The 25,729-nt window shown below is 38.6% G+C and overlaps 1 protein-coding gene across 3 annotated transcripts in view; it reads left to right on the top strand.

Annotated features, from left to right (window-relative positions):
- The window catches only part of RANBP17 (RAN binding protein 17), a 219,188-nt gene that overhangs the window by 176,866 nt on the left and 16,593 nt on the right, over positions 1-25,729 (top strand). For all 3 annotated transcript variants that reach the window (XM_081137136.1, XM_081137137.1, XM_081137138.1), the window contains 3 exons: positions 4,559-4,773; positions 6,760-6,898; positions 16,828-16,994. In XM_081137136.1, the coding sequence (XP_080993262.1) occupies positions 4,559-4,773; positions 6,760-6,898; positions 16,828-16,994 (521 nt within the window). The remainder of the gene's footprint in view (positions 1-4,558; positions 4,774-6,759; positions 6,899-16,827; positions 16,995-25,729) is intronic.

The following is a 25,729-nucleotide window of genomic DNA, read 5'->3' on the forward strand; positions in this document are numbered from 1 at the left end:
TTAGAATATATCCCTGGAGGTGGGTTTTATACATTTTTATCTTTTTAATAAATATTACTAAATTGCCTTCTAGACTGGTTATACTAACTTATATTCCCACAGTTTTCTTAGTCTCCCACAGCCTCATCAACACTATATTGTCTTAACCTTTTTCAGTCTGAAAGGGAAATATATTCCTCTCCAGTCTGCACAGCTTCAACTCCGTCCCAAACTATTGAGGTCAAGGGGCCTTGGCTGGTTTGCAGAGAGACAGTGGGTGGAGTGACCTGGAGTAAGGACAAGTTTGCAGTTCTCTCCCCATAGCTGTTCTGATGATGAATGAAGACATTCAGCCTATAGAGCTGTCAGCTAAGCAGCAAATTCACTTTAAAATTTTAGAGATTAAAAGGGAAAAAGAAGAGGTAAATCAGTGTAATGGATTGCTTCACATGCCAGGAAATAACATTGTTCATACTGTTAGCTCTCCTTGGTACAACATACAGCTGTAGTATCTTATCCCCTGTACCTTTTTTTTCCTAAGTATTCTTTTAAAGGCCCAGAGAACTGGTAGAATATGGGGTTGGAACCATACTGACCCCTGGAGCCATTGCTCCATTGAAGGAACCAGAGGGAAGGCAGTCAGAGATAAAGCACTGACCTTCCGTTGAAGTATGTACTAGAAGGAAGTAACATTATTGCACACACACACCCAGCTTCACCAACTCCTCTAGGCCATAGCTCCCCGTGTGTGAGCTTACGGCTGTTAGACTGGAGAGAAACGACCCCGGTGCTCCGTGTTGTTATGGTTGACTTTTACTGAGCACGGGGCTAGTTACTGGGATAAGCCTTTACGTATGCTGGCTCCTTTACTCCACACACGAGCCTGTGAGATATAGGGACTGTTCTTGTCATCTTATAGATGAGGGACTGACTTACAGAGGGTAGTAATCTGCTCAGACACCCAGCTAGTAAGAGAAGATATGAGGTCAAAGCCTAGGTCAGAGTGACTTAGACGCCCACCTCTTCATCACCGCATGTTTATGAACTGTGTTTATCTTCAGTTGGAACATTCTCTTGGTCTCTGGTTCTCCAGCGGTGCCTGAGACGGAAGCTGCTCCTCTGTAGAAACCAGGAGGAAGGGGAGGACTTCATGGAGTCAGTCACTCAGCGGAGAGGGAGTGTGTCAGAGGAAAGAGTTTTTTAAAAATAGACCTGAAAGTAGATCTTAGATAAACCAAAGAGGAGATTCTACATCTTTATAGATCCATCCCTCTCTGAACCTAGATCTTGAACTATCTAGAAGGGCACTTCTGAGTAATGGAAGCTAACAACAACAAAAACAACAGAATGGCTTCCCCAGAAGGACAGTATGAGTGTAACTGCTGGATTTTAAGTTCTTTGAGGGCAGGGCCTCCAGTTTTAGTAAGTATTGTTGAGTAAAGCTGAATTGGTGTCAGTAAATGACAACTTAGCCAAGTCTTCTCTTTTTTTTAAATTAAATTTATTGGGGTGACATTGGTTAATAAAATTATATAGATTTCAAGTGTACAGTGTTATAATGCATCATCTGTATATTGCATTATGTATTTACTATCCAAGTCACCATATATTTGACCCCTTTATCCTTTGCTACTTCCCCCGCCCCTCTTTCCCTCTGGTAACCACTGCACTGTTGTCTTTGTCTGTGAGCTTTTGTTTGCCTTGTTTGTTCATTTCTGTCCGTAGTCTTTTGTAGCCACCATGGAATGGCCCCGAGGCACTGGATCACAATGAGATAAGCATTTCCCATTTCTAACGTATTACTCACTCTGCTTGTGCATGGTTCATGATCGTATACTGTTCACTGTTTTAATTAACACAGATGTGTCTGAGACAGTCCAAAAGATAGGCGCCCCAAATTGCAACTTTTGCATAAAGGTAAAAGTGTGGTTCTAAATAAGTAATCCTTGCTGATAGATTATCCAGTCCTTTACAATCAGTTTTTCCCCCATCAGAGTTTTTGGTCTGCCTATTCCCATAATACCTTTGCTTCCCCCAGAGGGCATCAGCATAAAAGTCCCAAAAGATGACCCAAAATGTGTAAACCACTACCCCCCTCCCTCCAGTTACTCTAGCTCTTTCCATCACATGTAACAGTGCTTTTCTTTCCTGGGAAAGGGAGAGAGGGGAAGACCTACCTTGGTTTATACTGAATTTGAGGCAAAGGTAGAGAAGCAGTGGTTGACAGCTGCAATACCCTGCTTTCTTAGCCCTCCATACCTCTGCATTTAATCCACCTGGAATACACTCCTCTCCTTCCAAGTTCACCTGGGAAACTGCAGTCGATCCTTGAAAAGTAACCTATTCTATGATGTCTTTCCTCACTGCCCTCCTGCCCAAGCAGAATTAGCCTCTTCTATTCCCATATCATCTTGACTCATCTTTCTGATAGTGTTTGTCAGCTTGTATGCAATTATTTATTTATTAATCCATTTCCTCCACCAGACTGAACTCCATCAGAGCAGAGGTTTTATTTCATTCATTCACTTATCCCAGCACCTCACACACAGTAACTGTTAATGCTGTCATATTGCGTTGAGTCTCAGTGGAACTCACTGTATACTATAAGGTGAGTTAGGATGAGATCATGTGAGAGGGTATAGAATTTGGTATGGAGTAAATTCCAAGGGATGCTTCAGCCTTTCAGACAGTGGTTTTGTCATTCAGATGTAGAAATTATAAGTGAAGTTCTTATAAGAAATTATAAGTGAAGAAATTATAAGTGGGCTTCTAAGGTTGCACAGAAGAAAACCTGGATATGGAAATGTTTCAGTAAGGCAGACCAAGGGTGGTTTTATGCTCTGCTAGAAGTATTGGTCTTTCTTAGCCTCTTAGTGCACATGTGGTTACCATAATAAGCATATTGCTCAGGAGTCAAACAAGGGAAACAAGCACTGTGACACTTATGGAATAGGGACTCTATTTTAGGAATTAGACCTTGTACAGTCTTAGGCAAAGATGGGGAAATAGGTCCAGTGGGGAGAGTTGGAAGTTCAGGGGGAAAATCTGATCGGCCTTTCTGAAACAATGCAGGGATGGACAAGTTGGAGCTGGCAGAAAAATATCGAAGCTACACACCCAGCTGCTAGAGTGGGAGCTGAAAGGATATGAGGAGAGAGGGGGACTGGTGTAGTGGTACAGAAGTCAATGAGAGGCTGCACCTCTGCAGACCTGTTGCTCTGTAAGTTTGCTGACAAGAGCTTGGTAGTGGGCTTGGGGTCCTTGGTAGTTGTAGACACAGAGCAGGAAAGAGCAAGGACAGACTGAAACCCAGTGGCATTTCTACATCTTACTCTCACTATCTCTAATCACAACAGCCTTAAGAGAACTGTGGTGGCTACTTCACTTCCACCTTCCAAATCTCACACAAATTTCTGTTTTGCCCAATTCTAGCCCATAACCATACAGAGAAATGGATTCTGGGAAAGTTAATTCTTTTTTTTGTTTTTTAATATGTCTTTATTGATTTCAGAGAGAGGAAGGGAGAGGGAGAGAGAGGCATCAGTGATGAGAGAGAGTCATTGATCGACTGCCTCCTGCACGCCCCCCACTGGGGATGGAGCCCGCAACCCTGGCACGTGCCCTGACGGGGAATCGAACCCCGATCTCCTGGATCCTAGGTGGATGCTCAACCACTGAGCCACTCCAGCCGTGCGGAAAGTTAATTCTTATTTAGCCAAGCTGACACAGTACAAAACCACAACAATGAACCTCTAAATTTTGTAAATTTAATTTAGTTTCAGTTTTAGAAGCAGTACTTACTTGAACAGGAAAAAAACAGAGCTAAGAAACATGTACAACTTGATATTTTTTGAAGAAGCATTCTTGGGTTTTGCCTAGTAATATACTTTACTGGCACACATTTCAGGAACAAATTGTTAGTTGTAAAAATTTTAAATTTCTTTGTCTTTTGATGGTCAACATAGAATTTAAGTACAGTTTTTAAAGCAGTCATCTCTTGAGATCTTCTGAAAAAGGATCTAAGGAGTAAAAGGAAGTAGCATTTATTGTGTGCTGTGCCATGAACTTCTTGTGTGTCTTATTTCATTTAATTCAAATACCAAACCTACGAGGGTCCTAAAAGTGAAGTAACTCAAGATCAAGTTTATATAAAAAGGTTAAAAATTCACCCCAGAATTTAGAGTAATTTATATCTCAGTCTAGGTTATCTTTTTCTCTTGACTTAGTTGGTTATTTACTCCTTTTTTTTAATTGAAGAATGGATAACACATATATTAAAATACGTAAACTAATCTTGAGTACAACTCAATGAAATTTTATGTATCTATGTATACATCCAGATAAAAATATAGAATATTTTCTAATACCCTTGGTTGATTTTCCTTCAGCCATTTGTACGTCCCAGGTAAACTGCCTTATATATTTATATTTTCATTACATGAATGGTATAATTTTTGGAACAGTAATAGGGGAGGTGAACATAAGCAGTAAAGTAAAGATGTTAAATATTGTGCCTCATAACTGCTTTGAATTGTATCTACTTATATCACTTTCTCTTTCTGCTTTTACCCTAAAACAGGTAATCAGATCCTGACCCTTGGGAGCCTCTCAAAAGATCAGATTTATCCAATGAAACTCAAGGGCATCTCCATCTGCTATTCGGCTCTCAAATCTGCCTTATGTGGAAATTATGTCAGCTTTGGCGTCTTCAAGTTGTATGGGGACAACCATTTTGACAATGTACTCCAGGCCTTTGTCAAAATGCTGCTGTCAGTGTCCCACAGTGACTTGCTAGTAAGCAGCCCTGCGTCCTGGGAATCTTTGTGTGAAATGTGAGGTAACACCCCCCCACACACAGACTGCAGTTGTAACAGTGAAGCTCAGGGAGTTAGAACGGCACCAGGACATTTTACATTTTAGGACAGCATCTTGATTTAATTCACAGTCTTTGAACAACTGTGGTGGCTATATTTATATAATTAAATGTGCAGTTTTGAAAACTGCAGCTCCCACCTTCTGACAAATTAGTCGTCCAGAACGCTCCAGGTCTTGCAACCTAGAGAAAGTATAATTAGCAATTTCAGCTAATTGCTTAGAACTCTACTTATAATTCAGCAAAAGTCTCTGTTTCCTAGGAGCAGAAAGTGCAGGGTTGGCTACAGGATCCTCCCCTTCGATTCTCCTCTGTCTGCTTCCCCTGCATGTCCACTAAAAGTCTGACATGGTGGGCAGATTGCTGACCTGGCAGCTAAGCAGCCTAGTGTAGTCTCAAGTCTGCCACTCACTGGCCATTTACCATGAATCAATCACCTTCTCTATTTCTCCAGGCTTTCATTTCCTCACCTTTAAAATGAGTGAATTAAACAGAGTGATCTCTAGGTCCCTTTTCTACTCTGCCATCTAGTTTCTGTGATTTATGTCAGTGGTTTTCAAACTTTGAGGCCCATCAGAATCACCTGCGGTGCTTGTTGGAAATTCAAATGTCCAGGCTCCTCCACTGAGCTGTGTCATTATCAGACTTTTTTTAAAAAAACAGTTCTGCCTGATTACACAGAAGCTAGTACACGCCCAGTGTGGTTACAGTAATTACTTCGGTAACACAGCCAAGTTCATGCTCAGGCTTAGTTCGGGCCCTTCCACCTGCTCCCAACCCAAGGTCACAAGAAAGATCTGGGGACCTTCATGAGTCAGCTGTGTGAGGGATGCTCCTTGACATTCTGGTGGACTGGTGGACTCTTCTATGTTTCTAAACTGGCCTTAACAGAACCACCTCTCAGGCCAAAGTTGTAAAGCCTCTCTGTGGTAGAATGGCATGCATACAGAAGGCCGCCCGGGTGACAGAAATCCTGAAGTAAAAACATGAGTCAGACCAGCCCTGTGGTACAGCCATCTCCTTGAGGGGACCCTTCTACAGTTGGGGTCCTCCAAGAAAATAATGTTGTTCTAGGAATGTCTCTGACCTTTTTTCTAATAGATAAGCAAATTTCTAACTCAGTCATTCTCAGAATTGAGGGTGCCTAGGACTCCCTTAGTGTACATAATTAAAATGCCCATGTTCGGACCTCTTTCTAGAGTTTTCATTTAGTGGGTATGGAGTGGGGATCAGAAAACTGCATTTGCAACAAGCACCCTATGTCGTTCTTATGGACATGGTTGTAATCTCACTTTAAGAAATACCGCTCTGGTTTATTTCTCTTTTGAGTGTCCTTTTTTTGATACTGGTTTGAGTTTTATTTCACCTTTTCCAGTTATCTTTCTCAGGTACTTATCTTTTGCACATAGTATATGGTAATATATTAAGCCATCTTCCAAATTATGATTTAGTCAGATGGGTTGACATTGTGTAAATATAGCAGAATATAATGCCAAATCCTATTCTAATAGCAAATTTCTTTGTATTAAAAAGAAAAAAATGTTGCCAAGCCACTATTAGGCAACATTCAGTGTTACAATATTCCAGCCCAGAAAAATAATTCACAGTCTTCTAAATTCCATATGATAGGGATTTTATTTGCATTTAAGTGTTAGTCATATAAGGTAAAACTGACATTACATACTATGCTGTAGCTTCAAATTAGGATTTTTGGATATTAAGAGATGCCTGTTGAACCCTTTAATTGCTGAATTGAGAGTCATTATGTCATTTGTTCCGTATCTTTATTTTATATTTATTTTGTTTAAGTAAGCTTACCATTTTTAATATTATAGATGGCAATTTCCACTGGGCTGTAGCATGCCTTTTGCTTCCGTGACTTGACCTTCAGTATCTCTGTGTTGTAGCAATATCGGAAACTGAGCCAGTCATATTATCCACTCCTGGAATGTCTCACCCAGGACCACATGAGCTTCATCACCAACTTGGAGCCTCCTGTACTCCTGTATGTGCTCACATCTATCTCAGAGGGGCTCACTACTCTTGGTAAGTAGCATGGAGAACATTGTTTCCAGAGGAAAAACTTTATGTGGTCTCAGTGTAAGTGCTCATTCAGATGATCATCTAAAAAAGGGGCAAAGATTGTGTACACAAACTGAAAGATTGTAACTATTACTTGCAAGTGAGAAATGTTTGTGTTATATTTTGATACACAGTTTATTTTTTAATCAGCTTTATTAAGGTATAATTTGCCCACATAAAATTCATTCATTTTAAGTGAACAGTTCAGTGAGTTCTGACAAATGTATATACACAGTCATAAACCACTGCAGCCAAAATATAAAACATTTTTATCACCACCAAACACTCCCTTGTGCCCCCATCTAATCAATCCTTCCCCCTAGCCCTACCCCCAAGGAACCACTGTCTATTTCTCTCACTATAGCTTGCCTTTTCCAGAATTTCATATAAGTGGAATCATATACTATATAATTCTTTGTGTCTGGCGTCTTTCATTTAGCATAACGCCTCTGAGATTCATCTGTAATGTTTTGTGAGTCAGTTAGTGTTTCCCTTTCTGTTACTGAGTATTATCCCATTTTATGGATTGCCACAATTTTTTATACATTCACCAGCTGTTTGAAATTTGGGCTGTCTTCATTATTTAGTTATTTTGAATAATACTGCTATGAACATTGATATACAAGTCTGTCTTTGGACAAATATTATTTCTCTTGGGTAAATACCTAGGAATGGGATTTCTGGGTTGTATGCTAAGTATATTTTTAACATAAAAAACTGCCAAACTGTTTTCCAAAGTGACTGTAGCATTTTGCTCCCTCTAACAATGTGTAAGGGCTCCAGTTGCCCTTCCTCCCTAACACTTGTTATTATCAGCCTTTTTAATCTTAGCCATCCTAGTGGATGTGAAATGGTTTACTGTTGTTTTAATTTGCATTTCACTAATGAATAATGATTTGAGAATCTTTCCGTGCTTATTTGCCATTCATGTATCTTGGTGAAGGGTTTATTTAAATCTTCCACCCATTTTTTAAATTGGATTATCTTTATCTTATAAGAGTTTGTTACGTATTCTGGGTACAAATCCTTTTTCAGATATATGTTTTGCAATTATTTTTTCAGCCTTGGCTTGTCTTTTTATTTTTGCAACAGAATCATCTGAAGAACGAAAGTTTTTAATTTTAAGGAAGTCCAATTTATTATTATTTTTTCTTATAGTTCATGTCTTTTGGGTCCTAGTCTAAGAAATTTTTGCTTAACACAAGGCCGGCCATAAAGGTTATTTTCTGTGTTCTTCTAGAAGTTTTATAGTTTTAGCTGTTATGTTTATGTCTATAAGCCATTTCAATTAAATTTTTTAATGTAGTATTATGAAATAAAAACTGAGATTTTTTTTGAACATATGGATATTCAATTGTTCTAGAAACTTTTCTTGAAGAATATCCTTTATCTATTGGATAACTTTGTGCCAATTCTATACTGTCCTGATTTATAGTAAGTCTTAAAATCAGATAGGATAGCCCTGTTTTGTTTTTTTCTTTTAAAACTGTCCTTGCTATTATGGGTCTTTTGCCTTTTTACATAAATTTTAGAGTCAACTTGTCAGTTTCTCTTGTTAGAAAAAAAAGAATGAGCAGGGGAATTTTGGTTGAGATTTGCATTTAATCTCCAGCTCAATTTGGGGAGAATTGACATATTAGCAATATTGAGGGTTCATTTCCTGAAAGTGGCATATCTGTCCATTTATTTAGATCTTTAATGTTTATCAGTAGCATTTTTGTAGTTTTAAATGTATGAATCTTGTACATATTTTGTTGTATTTATAACTAAGTATCTTATTTTTTTTATGCTGTTGTAAATGGTATTGAATTTCAGTTTCTTATTGTATTATTTTTTGCTGCAATGTAGAATTACAATTGATATTTGGATGTTGATCTTGTATCTTGCAACCTTGCTAAACTCACTTATTAATTCTAATAGCTTTTTATAGATTTTTAAAGATTTTTCTACATAGATGTGTCTGCAAATAAATGCAGTTTTACCTCTTTGTTTTCCCAGTCTATATCGCTCTTTTTCCTTGCCTTATTACACTGGTTGGACTCTACAGTACAATGTTGAATATAAGTAATGATAGCAATGTCCTTTCCTTGTCTCCAATGTTATGGAAAAAGCATTCATTCTTTCATCATTTAGTATAGTGTTAGCTCTAGGTTTTTCATAGATGCTTTTTATCTTATTGAGGAAATTTCCTTCTATTGTAGTTTTCTCATTGTTATCATGAATGGGCATTGGGTTTTATCAAATTCTTTTTCTTATATCTATTGAGATGATCATATGGTTTTTCTTTTTTGGTCTGTTAATACATTACATAAAGTTAATCATCACTGATGTATATTTGAATGTTCAACCAACCTTGCATTCCACACTTAGTTATAATGCATTATCCTTTTTATAGATTACTAGATTAAACTTTCTAAAATTTTGACACATTTTTACATCTATGTTCATGACAGATATTAATGTGTTCTTCTATAGTTCTTCTTTTATAGTTTTCTGTTCTCACATCTTTGCCTTGTTTTAGTGTCAGTGTGATCCCCTCATAAAATGAGTTGGGAAATGTTTCCTTTCCTGTTTTCTTCAAATTTGAGGTAAAATTGTTATTGGTTCTTCATTAAATGTTTTGTAGAATTCTCTAGTGAAACCATTAGGCCTAGATTTTTCTTTTGTTAGGAAGTATTTAACTACAAATTAAATTTATTTAATGGATATAAGACTATTCAAGTTATCTATTACATCTTGACTAGCACTTGGTAGTTTGTGTCTTTAAAAGGATTTGTCCAGCCCTGGCCAGTGTGGCTCAGTTGGTTGGGTATCAGTGTGTGCACTGAAAGGTTGCCTGTTGGATTCCCAGTCAGGGCACATGCCAGGGTTGCGAGCTCTATCCCCAGTAGTAGACATGCAGGAGGCAGCCAATTGATGTTCCACTTTCACATCAATGTTTCTCTCTCTCCCTTTCGACTTCCTGCCTCTCTAAAATATCAATTAAAAATTTTTAATTTATTCATTTTTAATCTGGTTTGTCTGACAGTGACATAAAATTGTTCATAGTATCCCCTTTTATACAACTTGTTTTCTCTAGAATCTATAGTAATATCCCCTCTTTCATCCCTGACATTGGCAATTTGTGTCTTCCCTCTTTTTTTCTTGATCTTTCTGGCTCTAGGTTTATCAATTTTATTGTAAAGAGCCTTAGCTTTCAGATTTCATTGATTTTTCTTTATTTTTCCATTTTTTATTTCATTGATTTGATGTATGATCTTTATTATTTCCTTCTTGAAGTTTACTTTGCTTTTCCTTTCTACTTTTTCAGGTACAAGCTTAGATCACTGATTTTAGCCCTTCTTTTCTAATATACCCATTTAATGTTTTAATCTAAGCACTGCTGTAGCTGTACCTCACAGAATTTTTATATTTATGGTTTTCCTACTGGTTAAGAACATTTCCTAATTGCCCTGCTGATTTCTTCTTTTACCAAAGGTTGTTACTTAGGAGCACATTGTTTAATTTCCAGATATTCAGAGATGTTCATATGTTTCTGTTACTGATTCTAGTTTAGTTCCATTGTGGTCATTGAATATACTCAATGATTGTTATAACTTCTATATTTATTGAATCTTTTTCATGGTCCAAAATACAGTGAGTGTTCCATGGACATTTGAAATGAATGTGTATTCCTTTTTTGGGAAAGCATTCTATTTACATGTCAGTTCCAGTTGATTGATAACGTTCACATTTTTTTTATATCTCACTGGTTTCTTGTTTGTTGGTTTTCTACTTGTTCTGTGAATTACCAAGAGAGATATGCTAAAGTTCCCAACTATAATTATAGATTTGTCCATTTCTCCTTTCAGTTCGATCAGTCTTTATATAAAGTATTTTGAAGCTCCATTATTAGGTGTATAAATATTTAGGGTTGTTATGTCCCCTTGATGAACTTACCCCTTTATCATTATGAAATGACCCTTTTTCTCCCTGGAATATTCTTTCCTCTGAAATCTACTTTGTCTGCTATTACTAGCCTCTTCAGCTCTTTTGATTACTCTTAGCCTCTTTTTTATCATTTCGCTTTTAATCTCTGTCTTTATATTTAAAGTTGGTTTCTTGTAGACAGCAGGTATTTTATATTGCTCTTATAAGAAGTCTTTTCAAACTTAGTGGCTTAAAACAATGTAAATTTATTACCTTATAGTTCTTTAGGACATAAATCTGACATGGGCCTCAACAGGCTAACATCAAGGTGTCAGCAGAGCTGTCTCTCTTTCTAAAGGTGAGTCCATTTTCTTGCCTTTTCCAGCTTCTAGAGACCAGCTACATTTCTTGGCTCATGGCCCCTGTTCTCCATCTTGAAAGCCAGCAACATTTTCTCTCTCTGATCATTCTGTTATATTGTTCAAAGACTAAAGTGACTTCTTTGCAGATTTCTAGAACTCTCTCCTTGAATAGCTCCCACTCTCTGATACTCTGCCCAACAAGTGTTAGCTGCCTCAGCCTCCCCAAGTTCCAGCTGTTTCTCTTCAACTCAGTGAGAGGACTTGACCTTGTTTGGTTTCCCCCTTCCTCGCCTATAGCCTAGAAACTGCTTTGGGCAGTCCGCTTGAGCACTTGTGTAGGTATTACCTCATTTGTTTCCCTCCTCTCTGGTTTCATAGTCCTGTACTACTTGTGCAATAATTGAAAAATGTTGTTTCGTATATTTTGTTCTGTTTTCTAGTTGTTTGTGGTAGAAGGGAAAATTCTCATAGCAGTTAATCCTTCATGGACAGAAACTGATGTCTTTTATTATTACAGTTTGGCTTGACATTCTTTTATCTCACATCAAGTAATACCTGAAGATTTTGAATTAGTTGCAGGTGGCTGTATTGTTCTCAAAGTGTGGTCTGGGGCCTGGAATCTGCATTTTGACAAGGTTCTCAAGCGAGTCTTGACAAAGTGGCATTATGTAGACAATACTGAACTTGGAATTACGTTCTAGTGCTGCCACTTATTAAATATCTGATCATGAACACCTGCTCTGTGCCTGAGACTGTCATAGATGTTTTCATATGTTTTATCTCATTCTCAGAACCATTCTGCCTACCAAAGTAGGTAGGATACTCTTAACGGCACTGATTGTCCTTATTTCCTCCTTGATTGTAAGCTGAAAGAGAGAACAGGCTTGACTACCACTTTTCCCAGTGCCTAGCATGTAATAAGTACTCAGTAAATACTTACTGAGTGAATTAATCAGGCAAGATTATTTTCATTACCTGGATAGTAAGCTGTGGCTCAGAGAGGTGAAACTATTTGCCCAAGTCATACAACTAATAAGTACCTGATCAAGGAGTCTTTCTAACTGAAACTCATTCATTCCTTTTCCCCTGCCACCCTGCTAGATGGACCTGATAAAGGTCACAGTTGTGATGGCTAGATGCCTAGTAAAAATGGTTTTCTCTGTATTCATGATTTTATCTTCAATCTCTTATACTCTTGCAAAATGGCACTGTAACCATTGGATAACTGGCCGGTGAGCTGTGCTCTGTGTCCTTAAGAGGACTATTTAGATGCTGAAAGTAACCACTTGGCTTCCTCCTTTTCCAACAATGATAAATTTGCAGAGGTATTGTTTTGGTTACAAGTAGGTTTCAGTTCTACTGTAGCTCCAGTGAAGAAAGTGAGAGGGAGGTACAAAAAGTTGAATTGGTGATAGAGTAGTGACTTGCCCAATATGCTTAACATGATATTAAAAATTTTAGTTAATCATCATTCATTAGCATTTTTAATTTGGGCCAACTATAATGTGGGGCAAGATTAAAGATGAATAAGAAAAGTAATTATACTTTCTATCCTTTGTTTTGTAAATTTATCTTTATTGTTGAAAGTATTACAGATGTCCTCTTTTTTCCCATTGATCCCTTTTACCCACCTCCACCCCCATCTACCATCACCCCCCACCCCCACCCCCACTCTTCCATACAGAGACCAAGCACAGGGCTTTCAGGAAGCTGCTCTCAACTCTTTCATTCACTCAGTATCCACTGTGCACATAAGTTATGTACCAGGTACTATTCTAGACCTTAGCAATACTGAAGGGAACAAGACAGATGAGGTCCCTGCTCATATGAAGTTTATCTTCTAGTGGGGAGAGATAAACAGTAAACACACACGAAAATGTCAAGGCATGATCCGTGCTAAACCAAGATTTAAAATGGGATATGGAATAATAGGGAATGATTAAGTGCAGCTTCTTTAGAAGAAGTGATCAGGGAAAGCCTCTGACGGTGAGCTGTGGCAGGGACAGGGATGCCCTCCAAGAAATAAAGGAAAGCACAGAGGTCAAGCAAGGAAAGGTGAGGGCAGGCGAGAAGTTCCACCAACTGGAAACCACCAGATCTAAAATGTTGAATATCAAAGAGAATGTGTTATTTTGACCACGTTCTTTAATTGGATGGACCAAATAGTATGAATGTAACATGAGAGTGAAACATTCAGGAACTATTTAGAAACTTAAGAGACCTTGTACATTAGTTTCTCCAACCAAAAACATGCTAAAGAGAGAAGAAAGCTATGGATTAGCTACCTAGAATGGCAGGCTTGATGTTTAAGGGATTGAAATAGCCAGGAAAACAGGTAAGTGAGAAGGGAAAATCTGTGTGTCATGCACTGTGTTAGGCACTTTATCTCATTAATTTCTCACACCGCCTTTTGAAGTCCGTGGTAGTAAGCACATTTGGCAGAGGTGCAGATTGAAGCTCCGTAAAGTTCAAACATCTAGAAAACAAAGATTCAAATTGAGGCCCGCCTGTTTCCAAACCACTGCACCATCCAGATAGGCCTTTTGTTTCTGAAATTGCCTTTCACACCATATTTTTCCAAGACCGTCACATGCCCTTCGGCTGTGGTGAGAAATTTTGAGTCAAAGCCAGATTTCAGCTCAGCCCCACTATCTTTCTTCTGACTCCCAGTTAAGCAACTCTTTCCTACACAGTTAACTTTTCAGAACAGCTTTCTATGGTGGGTCCTGGGGAGTAGGAGGGCTGTTAATGATGCATGTGCTTCCTGTGGAGACCAGTTGCAGGAGAGAAGGAGCATTTGGTTGTTCTCAGAGCCAAAGAAGTTGCTACAGAGGGCAGTGCCTAGCAGGCTTAAAGTTATATCCAAATTGTCTAAATTATTGATGGATCCTTCTTGAAATATTCTAAACACCAAGAACTAGGACAAAATATGAAAATTCATGACTTCTGCTTTTTCTTTCATGTCAAGAGAGTTTCATTATTTGAATCTCACACAATAGCTTGAGCTGCAGATAAAGAAAACCAGTAATAATACATAGTCTTCAGCACGGCTTGTTCTGCTCTTGGTCAGATGCCCCCAGTCCTTCTGATCCACGCTTTTCCGTCTGCCCTGAAATAACGTTTATCCCTTTCAGAGTCCCCACCCATAGATCAGCCGTGACGCAAGCTCTTCTTCTTGCTTTTACTGCAAGGATTTATCTCCAAGTTTTGCGTCTAAAGTGTTTACCTGGCTTTTTCATAGCTGACTCAGTGGATTTGAACCTTTTAATGCAACCTGCATGGCATGTGGTCACCAAATCTATGTGAAGTCTTTGTAATTTTTGTATGAGTGATAGCATATTGCTCTTGGGGGAAACTCGTGGGGGGAACTGTGTCTGTTTCCTGCTCCCTCCTTTTGTAGATGTTAAGTTACTCAATCCATTTACTTTCATGGTTAGGACTTCCAAAGTAGAAATGTGAAGGGAAAGAGGAAAACAGTCAGGTTCACCAAGTCTGTGCTTGACTTCTGGGCCAAAAGTAACCCAGTTAGTGGGGGAAGATGAACAGTTAATTAATTATCGATCAATTAAATGTCAAAACTTTAGGAGGGAAAAGAGCTTCTTTCTTAAAAGCCTTTAGCTCCACAGGCTCCCACAACTGTTGTCTTTGCCCATCTTTTAGACTTTCATTCAACCCTTTGGGATCCTGCATCAACTATCATTATCCTCAATTTTAAATGCCTACATTTGTATTTCAAAACTTGCCCCCAACACAAGGACACATGGAACAGACTGACAGAGGTTGGCGGTGCAGGGGGACAGGATAAAAGAAGGTGAAGAGAGTAGCCGAAGAACATGTATACACACCCCATGGACACAGACAGCGGAGTGGCGAAGGCCGGGCGGGGGGCGGGAGCTGGGTGGAGGTGGGCAAAGGTGGGGGGAATGGGGGTCATTGTAATAGTGTCAACAATTTTAAAAAAGCTTGCCTCCAACCTACCTCTTTCTATTTACTATGTCATTTCTTTCTAAAACAGTGTATGTGACAGAGTTTTTAAACTGTAGTGTCATACCAATTGTAGGTTTTATTAGTAAACACACCTCTACCAGTCTACTGCTCTCCGAGTCTACCTCGGGTGCCATGTTTTGAGTGCCCTTAGTGTTTCTAATTGTTTCTCTTGCTGTTCCTGTCACTAATCAAGTCCCAGTATCATGTGAATGTGTCACCATTAGCCAAAAAAAAAAGTTGGACAGTTTCATACTGTGAATTCAAACCGTGAATTTTGGATAAGCCATTTTTCTCATTTGAAAAATGCAAATAACAACACATACTATATACAAAGTGGTTTTTAGAAGTTTGTGAAATGATCATTTTAGTATACAAAGGAGACTCAATAAGTGATTGTTCTATCATGTCACTTGCTTAAAAAGAAAAAACCTTTAATAACACCTCTGTTGCCTTTCAGGTTAAATGTCCTCAGAAAAGACCCCAACCTACTTTGTCAGCTTCCTCTCCCTGACTCCCCTCCACGTTCTTTCACTCAGACCGAAAGTCCTACCCCCTGAATGCTCCCTCCTCTTTCACCACAAGGGCAGCCTTTGAGTCCCCTTTGTGTTTTCGGATGGTGCTCATGCTTACATATATTCTTCCTTAATACCTAATTTTGCTTAATATCTACTTATTTTAGTGGTTAAGAGTATAGATCTAGAGTCCAACTTTTTGTCTATTTTCATATCATGGCTCCACAGTCACCGCGCTCTGTGGCTTTGGACAAGTCACACAATCTCTTTGTGTCCTCCCCGTAAGTGGCGATAACAGTAGTAACTATTGTAATGCTGTTGTGAGGATTAACAATAATAATCCGTGTAACTAACACAGGAAGTTCTCAATAAACATCAGCTGTTGTTGCTGTGAGACTGTCTAGTTATTTTCTTCTCATTCAGCTCTGCAGTACATTTTATAAATGATGAGAAAGGTTAACTACTTCTTTCAAAGTAACAATACAAGTGATTGAAAAAGATGGGATTTGAAAACAAAGCCATCTGGCTTCAGAATCCATACCTTTCTATCACATATGTATGTTGTGTTAATCTCTCTACTAGAAAAATGCCCTTCCTTGTGTCTAACTGGAATAGATTTTCCAAGCCCATCTCAGGGGCTGCCTCCTCCAGCACACTCTCCCTTATCCCCATCAGTGATGTCTCCCTCACAGTCCTCATAGTAGGGTGTCACTCATTTTCACACAGCTCTCTGTTACAGTGATTCGGGGACTAAATTACGACCTCTCTGGCACCAGAGTGGGCGTTTCCCCTGAAGCGAGAGCACTTTGCCCCAAGTAGATGTTTATTAAAGTCACTTGAATTGCACAGAGGCTCTTTAAGGTCACCTATGGGAAATTCTGTCCGAGTCTACCCAGGAATCATAAACTGCCTAAGACATCTCTCTCTGTTCCAGGTCCTGCAGTGGACACTGAGTTTAAAGAGATGAGTGAGGCCAAATCCCTGCCCTCAAGAATTTACAGTTTGAGAAAAGTGCTTTAAAACCAGAAAGTGATTTTGATTTTTTTAATGGAGGCATTGTAATGAATGAGATGAAACAAACGCTTCAGTAATGCAAATGACTTCTCATTTGTTATTTGTACAGATACAGTTGTCTCCTCCAGCTGCTGTACCAGTTTAGACTACATCGTCACCTACCTGTTCAAGCACATAGCAAAGGAGGGCAAGAAGCCGCTTCGATGCAGAGAGGCCACCCAGGCTGGCCAGAGACTCTTACATTTTATGCAGCAGAACCCAGATGTCCTACAGCAGGTAACTGGTGGATAGTCTCCTAGCTTCAGAAACAGTGTCCCCAAAAGCCAGTCTGGTCTCCAAATATCTCTGAGAGCACCTGGTCTTGCCGAGGTTCCTTACCAATTATTTCCTAGGGGTATTTTTCCTGAAGGTAGGATAGTGCACCAGCCCTGGGATTGTCCACCCTCAAGAAATCTGAGTTGTTCATCTCACCTCATTGAAGCTAGAATTCAAAAAGAGGCTGGCTCTTTCCCAGGCAACTTACTAGGAACTTGCCATTCATCACATTATGGTTAGTGTTTTTCCCATTTTAAGATGAGAAATCAAGGTTCAGATGGGTCATATTCCCAGGAGCATTGAATAATAAGTAATGAAGGCACAATTTCTTTATTGTCAGATGTGTTTTTTGACTGGCTGATATGAGATACGTCCAAGTTTAATATTGTTTTTAAAAGCTCACTTCTGCATATCACAGTAACAGCATGCATAAAAAGAAATATATATGTTGGAAATATTTCAGAAAGAATAATACCATTTTTCTATGGAAACACCATCACTATGATATTTTCCAATTTCACTGGATTTGGAAAATGATAGCTTTCTAATGCTTCCAGTTTTATTTTGCCAAATTATCTCCATTATAGTCTGGTTTCAAATGTAAACGCTTTAACATGGTCGTTAACCAGCAAATAAGTCTCCTGCAATCAATAGGAAATGTCACTCTTGATGAAATAGGATGTGACGGCAGCCATGGAAGAGGTTTTTTCCTGGCTGTCATTTTTTGCCAATATTCAAATGAAACTGTGTGAACTTTATTTGTGGTGCTGTCTCAGTTAACCAGTTCTTTTCCTGCTGGAGAGGGGTGTAATTAAGATTGTGTGTAACTAGGCAAAGGGCTGTAGGCCTATAACTATTTGGTATGACCCTGGAATTGTTATATGTTGGTGATACAGTAAATAGAAGAAGGTAACTCACATTTATTGAGAACTTTCTATGTACAAGATACAAGAGCAATTAAGACTCATAAGACATAATTTCACTCCTGAAAAAGTATCCTGTCAGGCAGGACAGAGAGACAAGTAACCAACCAATTATATGATAATTTGGTTACTATAATGATGACAGAGTGACAGGACTTTGTAGAGAAGTCTCCTTTTTCAGACCCACATACAACCCTGAAATGTGGATATTATCACCCCCATTTTACAGATGAATACATTGAGGCTCAAAGAGATCAGCTGGAAAGTAGAATGTGAGCTACTACGGTCTGTTTGGCTTCAAAGCCCAAGTCCTTACCCCTTATGCCATTGGTTCTCAAGGGACTAGCTGGTGAGGGTAAGATCTCAGATTCACCTAGAGTGCCTTTTCAAAATACCATATACATTCTACTAGGATTGGGTGTACCTCTCCTCCCCACTCCCTACCTACCCAATTGCAGTATCCACTGGTACTGTTGAGAGTGTCATAGCCCTCAGGTGTTTTGCAACCACAGGTGTTTTGAGAACCACAGACTTAGAGTATGTAGCAAGTAGAGAAAATAAATACCCATGGATTGGCCAGGGATAAGACCAACCCCCACCCCACGATGGGAAGCAACAAGTTTACTACCAACTCCCTCCTGTCAGCATTCAGCCATGGTCACAATATTGTCCTATAAGCTTTGGCAGAACTTTTAAGTTGGTGGGAAATTTTAGCAAAAAATCAATAGGCTGTGGTCCTAGACAAGCACCGTCAGACAGTGCAGAGCAAGTAACATGGTTGTACAGGAGACAGTCAGGTTTGTCTTTACTCAGAATTACCATGCACTTGTTGGTTTAAGTAATTTCTCTGTGTTAATAATACTTGGTAATCCTTTCCTTTATAGTGTATGACTAAGGAGCGATATATCTTTATTAACAGTGGAATACATTCTATTTATTTGGAATGTAGGCTTTCAGATAGCATTTTAAATATTAATGACTGATATCTAATAGTCAGCATAAATATGATTTGCATTAGCACGAGGTTATATCATCTTGAGTGCCTCTGATGTCAACTGTTGGGCATAGTAATATCTGACATCATCTCCTTAGGTCACTGACAACTTTGACCTCTATTCGTATGCACGGTTTCTGTCGTCTCAAAAGCTCTTTTGAATTGATTTGAAATTTTGACTCTTCCCTTTATGAGGCAGAAAAAATTGATAATTATTCAGATGGGAGCTGAGCACTGAGTGAAAAATCAATTCCACCCGCTCTCTGCTGCGTATAAAATTACTTCTGAGTCGGCTGGACTGAACGGATGGCCGGAGTAAAAGCAGCAGGCAGGAGGAGTGGGAAGAATTAGCTGGACAGAGCTAATAGCCTGAAGGGATGGACTTGGAAAAGAGGGAGCTGGCCAGTTGGGGGTTATTATGAACAAGGGCGGGTCCCATTGATCATCTGTTTACATCAGCTTTCTGAGAGCAGCAGAACCCAAGATTCAGCCTCTTACCAGAGGGAGTTTGTATTAGATTATTCTCATTTTCACACTCAGATGAAAAGTGAGCCATTGATTATTCATTGGTTGCCCATTAAATGCTGATTTTATAGATGATTTGCCTGTCACAGAAAGCAATGAACAAGGCTGCTGCTTCATAACTCGAGGCTTCAGTTTCCAAGACATCTGTGTCCGTTAAGTAATGCCTGACCCTATTAAAAGGAATGGTTTACAGATTGCTTAACAGTGCTGAAAAACTAGACCCTAATGACTAATTGTGCTTGGAGTTTAGAGAGGGTTTGTCAGCTCTTTAAACTAAACTGATGCAATGATACTGCAATTATTTACTAGTTTGAATTGTTTTCCCCCCAACCTGGATCTATATGACTGGAAGCGTAATTGCATGAGGAGTGTCAATTCCAAATTGCAGAAGTTATCTCCTGAAGCTTCCAGAGCAAATGAGGCAGGAACCCACTTAAAGGGTTTTCCAGCATCGTAATAGGCCCTCCATTTGTAGGCAGCAGCCTGGGAAAGACATTTTAAGTGCCTTTCACCTTAAATGTGTTTATTTTGACCTGCTATGTGGCTTTAGATCTTTAATGGTTTTAAAAACATTCTCCAAATAAGCTATCTATCATGTTTTGCAAACAAATCTAACTTTGCAAGTATTAAATGTAGGCTATTTGAAGATGCATTATAATTAAGTGGCTCTATTTCAACTAAAAATTATGTCTAACCAGCATTGTTTTGACTTAACAATTGAGAAAAACCCAGTTTACATATATTAAGGGGGGAAAAATGCCCATACGCTTTTATGTCATTAGAAAGATAAAACGAAATTTTAAGAACAGGCCAATAGTAACAGTGAGTAGGCACTGATCTGCTATGGTAATTTAGAAGATCAAACTTCTTTGTGAAATGTTTTCAGTTTTATCACTGGTCATGTTAAGTGTTTGTATCCATAACCCATAGATCAGCATTTATTTAGTTATCTCACAGGGTGAAAGATATGCCCAAATTAGGTAAATGAGGGAGTAAATTTTATAGAATTACAGGGGCATTTCAGATATGTGACTAATTCCTTTTCAGATTATAGAAATAGGGCACTGAGCCTGGATGCTTCTCTAAGTCAGAACTTCAGCTAAAACTAATTGCTTCTGAAAAAGTAGCGCCCTCCACAGTAGAACAAGAACATTGTAATCCTCATTGTTACTGATTAGATTATGCAGTCAACTTATTAACAAGGTATTTTTAGCAGTTGTATTCCCTAATATCTAAATACGTTGAATGGAAGAAATAGAACATTTAGGTTTGAATTTTTCTCACCCTCATCTGTTTAACTATTTGGCTCAAGTACCCAAACCCCAAAATGTTCTAATGACGATCTCTCTCCCTCCTCCCACCTTTCTTTTTGCGCTAACCTGGCATTTAACTACAGATTGTGAAGAGCTGCCAGGAGCTATAAGAATCATCCTTCTGTAGGGACATAAACTGAAAGAACATTCGCCCTTTCCTCAATCAGTCAGTCAATCAATGAGAATTGCTTTTGTATAGTGCTCTTCATGACATACATCCCAAAGTGAATTACAGCAAAAGGGAAATCAGCTGCGCTTTTTTCATTTCTGTGTTTAGATTGAAGCGATATTGCTCAACATTTTGACATGCCATACAAGACATCTTTCATACTTAAGATTCCATTCCGCAATAGTAAGCAGGGGAAAATGCACTCGCAGAGTTAACTGATGTGGAGATGGAGAGTTTGGCCTGTAGAACCTTAGCAAGACTCGCACAGTGGGAAACACTTAAGCAGATGAAATATATTCATGTCTCTTAGCCTCTTAAAAAATAATTAGCCACATTTTCTAATGTTATTAAAGAACCCTAAATAGAAAGCGTGTCCTCCACATGACCCGTTAGCTCAGACTGGTTGATTTGCAACTTTATTATAAAAAATATGGCAGTAGATTGATATCAGAAACACACTGAAAGGCCATTCACGGGAGAATCAGAGGATAACATAGATTGAAAAGGTTTAGAGGAAGCCAGGGATGGGTCGTTAGATAGTGAAAGTGGAAAGTAGGAACACATGTCCTGATAAAGTTGTTTTTTGCAAATGCTGCTGTAAGCTTGGTCTTCACAGCAATCTATGTATGTACTATGTGTTTATTTCTAGGAAAAAAATAATCATGGCAAAATGTAAGTGCTTACTATGTGCAGGCACTACTTAAGCTCTTTATGTATACATTTAATCTGATTTTGTCATCACAGTATCTCTGTGATATGATCTCCATTTTATAGATACAGAAACTGAGGCACAAAGAGGTTAAGTAACTTTCCCAAGGTCACATAGTCAATAATGAAAAAACTAAAAGTTTTGCCCAGATCTGTTTAACTCCAGAATTCACATGGCTAACCACAAAGATATAGTTGGTGGGTGACTAACCTGAAATAGTATGTAAATTTTAAGCACTTCCAATGAGGCAAGCTGTGCTTCCAGTGAGTCCCACCGGGGCCATCCTTAAGGTAAAGTGATTTAGAGCAGTCACCCTATACCTCAGCTTCGTGCTGCAGCCAGGACGAAACAGATGGGCAGTGACCCAAAGAGGCACCGGGCGAGGGAGACGAAGGTTGCTTTGCCAGCTGGTACAGAAGAGCCCTGTGGCTCCCGCCACCACTGAGGCAGAGCTAACAGCTTCTTCTCATGCTACACCCACAGCCAGTCATTCATTCTATAGCCAGACACTGAGGGTGTAAAATTTAGTAAGACGTGTCTCCTCGAGAGGGTCAGAGTCTGCTAGTATAATGTCTCATGTTCTTTTGTGACCTTCCTTTAGTGCCTGTGAGGCAGCTAGCTCCTGAGGTTTCCTCTAACCTGTTTTTTCTAGGATGAAATCAGTATGACAGCTGGGAAATGAAGGTGGGGAAGCAACAAGTGTTGTGCATCCATCCCCCACACCCAGCACATCCCTGGGCTACATCCTGGTGTTCACCACTGATTCATCAATAGAGAATGCCATTTTTTATCTCTTTCTGGTTGTAAACAGCTTCTCTTTTCTAAAGGAGGCTTCTACTAAGTACCATTAACTCCATCACAGGTCATTCTTAAGGTCCTCTCACATTGGCAAGTCTGAAGCTGACACCTGGGTTCCTTTGAGCTTCCCTCTTCCTCTCCTTTCCATTCTACAAGCTAAGGTGCCTTTAGAGCAAAGCAGAAAACTTGAATGAAGTAGCCTGGGGAAAAAATCTGAGTCGAGTACATGTCCCTGTCTAAAGGGGGCAGCGTCCACACAGCTCCAGCTAATTGCTTCCCTGTAAGAAAGTAAGACTCAGTGTTACCTGATATATTGAGATTTTCCCCCCCAAAGAGAAGCCAGAAATCCAGATTTTAAAATATAGGCCACTAATTGAAAATTAAAAAAATAAATAAAAGTACTCTGCAGGTCAACACTGTATGTCTGGTTACCAGTGCTCCACCTCTGTGTTAACATAGAGAATTTCAGAACTATAAGACCTCCCAAAGCATGGGCCCTTGTATTTCTCACACCATCTCATGTGGCACTGCTACTATATTTTTAATTCTCCCTGATGTTTTAACAATTTTTGAAGCACACTTTTTGATTAGTTGTTTAAAAAGGATGCCATTATTTTGCATACAAAGGGGATGCAATAAACAGGCAATGAAACTCAGTGAACACCTCTCAGAAATTTTATTTTCAAAATATTGAAATTTGAGGCAAAAATAAACTTCAGTTTGGTCGAGTGTGTGTGTGTGTGTATACAATCTAACCAGGATCAAATCAGAATCTCTAAAAGAACCAGGGCTGGACAAAAGTATCTAGGTAACACCCAGGTAATAAAAGCCTAAAAGGGAGTAAAACTCTTAAGAATGATGACTGTGTGACCACCACCACTATAGGTCAGTTTATAAAATTAAAGTTTATGATTTTAAAAATAGAAAATTTTTTTCATTTAAATGGCATCTTATCCATGATATTATAAATTGTCTATCCATCTTTAGAAGGAGGATTTTAATCCAAGTCTTTTATTATATACCATGTCTTTGCCATTTTTATTTCATTTTTGTTACAGAATTATTTGTTAAATGACTATTTCAACTTTAACCAAAAAAATGGTATTTTTAAACAAAATAAAAACAATTAAAATAGAAACTTATTCTTGATTAATAAATCATCAAATTAATGTTATAACCGTAATACCTATCTTTGCAGAATATTTTGTTTTCCCCAAAGATCATCACCATTTTAATACTTGTCCCAGCACCTAGCAGAGCCTGGCACCTTGTGATAGTCAATGAGTGTCTGCAAAACAAGCCAAAAAAGTTAGATTTCAGAAGTATAGTCTGTAGGCAGTGACTTTAGGTATCAAACCTAGCATGGTCATAGACTGCTTACTACATAATAAACTAAATGGTAATGCTAAGATCAGATCATTATATTACTATATACCATACAATAACCCTGCTGAAATTCCACACGAAGATTTCATTCTAAACATTGGTAAAGAAAGAAAGAAATACTTCAAATATAATTCCAAATGGTTAACAGAACAGAGAGATGTTTTTTCCTTCACTAGGGCATGTGTTTTTCTACCTCTAAGCACAGTTTAAAGATGTAATCCATTGATAGCATAACTTGCTTTATTAATTGAAAGGGATGGAATCCACCAGATGTAGCCCAAACCAGCAGAGAGTTGGGTGACTAAGCAACAGCAAAGACACCATATTGAGTGAGCCAGAATTCAGTCTCCAAGCCATTCATTTCAACCAGTGACAATACATTTAAACTCCTGTGCCTCAGCAGTGATTGATGGTTTAATATCATATATAATTTTTTTAATGAAGGCAAACCATTTAAATATGTTACCATTTGCACTGGCATTCTCCTATGTACATAACTGCATTTAATCATTATGGGGGTTGTTTTTATACTTGTGTAATTTGTATCCAAGAAATAACTGTCAGAGCCATCTCAGGCTGTTGCTGGAAATGGTACAGTGCGCTTCACACTTGAATAGATTCGTTCTTTGCTGCACGTAATTAAGAGTGTTGGTGCTTTCGCTGCCGCCACATAGGAATTCCATGTTTACAGTTCCGAGAATGAAAAATCAGCCACGGTGTGCTGCTCTGGTTCCCATTTTCTGGGGCTATGGTATTTAAGCACCTTAGTTCTATACCAGTGTATGAATTGAAGAGTTTGATTTTAAGACTTTTAATATTAAAATACATAATAAAATTTTATTATCTAATTACAAGAGGGTTTAGCCTCTTATTAAAGTTGCTAAATCAGACCTAGATTAGCATCATAATGGCACAGTTTGACATGGAATACTCAAAAGTCAAGTTCGAAGGAAGGGATGGGTTTTTTTGTTGTTTGGGGGATTTTCTCCTACACCCACCCCTGCCCACCCCTCGCACAAAATAACCAGGATGAAATGCATGTATGGAAAGAAACAAGGAGCAATTTGGGACGCTGGAGAAGGAGAGGAGATGTCAGCCCAGGATGGTACCCTTAGGCAAGGCAGCTGGTATATGTAGCCTTTTGTTTATCTGCTACTGGTTTATGTAGCCTTTAGGCCGGCACCAGAAACAATCACTCCTACAGGGTCAGCTGCTGGTCAGAAGCAAAGTAAGAAAAGATTTTGCCTTCAAATGTGCAGCCATAATTTCTGTACAGCTGGCACCTGCTACTGGTGCACAGCGTGAAGGTGAAAGGTCAAAGAGGCAGTTGTTCAAAACTCAAGAATGGCTTAAAGGGACTTGTAGATTAATCTGCTTTATTAACTTCTGTATATTAGATAACTATTGCTGTGAATGACAGTACATCTTTTTGAATAAGTCGCATCTCTTTCTCTTTTAAATTAGCTTTTGAGTAATGAATATTAAATAGAAAGCATTTCAGGAGTAATTAAATGAAAACAGAATGATGTCATTTTACAATTATGTTTGTATGTTTATAGAATAGGGGAATTATAATTTTTTCCAAGGAGCAAAAAAAGAGCCCACTCTTCATAAAAGAAGAATTTGAAATAAATCACATGTCCATTAGCCTTTGTGTTTAATATAAAAAAATATGATGTAGTTTGTGACTTAGCATGAAGTCGCTGGGTGCCAGTGGCTTGCTATGGCATTCCCAGGGGCTCCTAGTGTTTTCTTTATGAATTAAAGGGACTCCAGTCTGTCGTCATTCTTTTATCTACTGTTTAGCACAGTCAGTTTTGCTATTAGTCTGCAGCAAGTGCTCTCAGAATAGCAAAGGAACTATAAAAAGTGAACAGTG

Source organism: Miniopterus schreibersii (assembly GCF_964146895.1).
Source record: "Miniopterus schreibersii genome assembly, chromosome: 4".
In the NCBI taxonomy this organism is placed as follows: domain Eukaryota; kingdom Metazoa; phylum Chordata; class Mammalia; order Chiroptera; family Miniopteridae; genus Miniopterus; species Miniopterus schreibersii.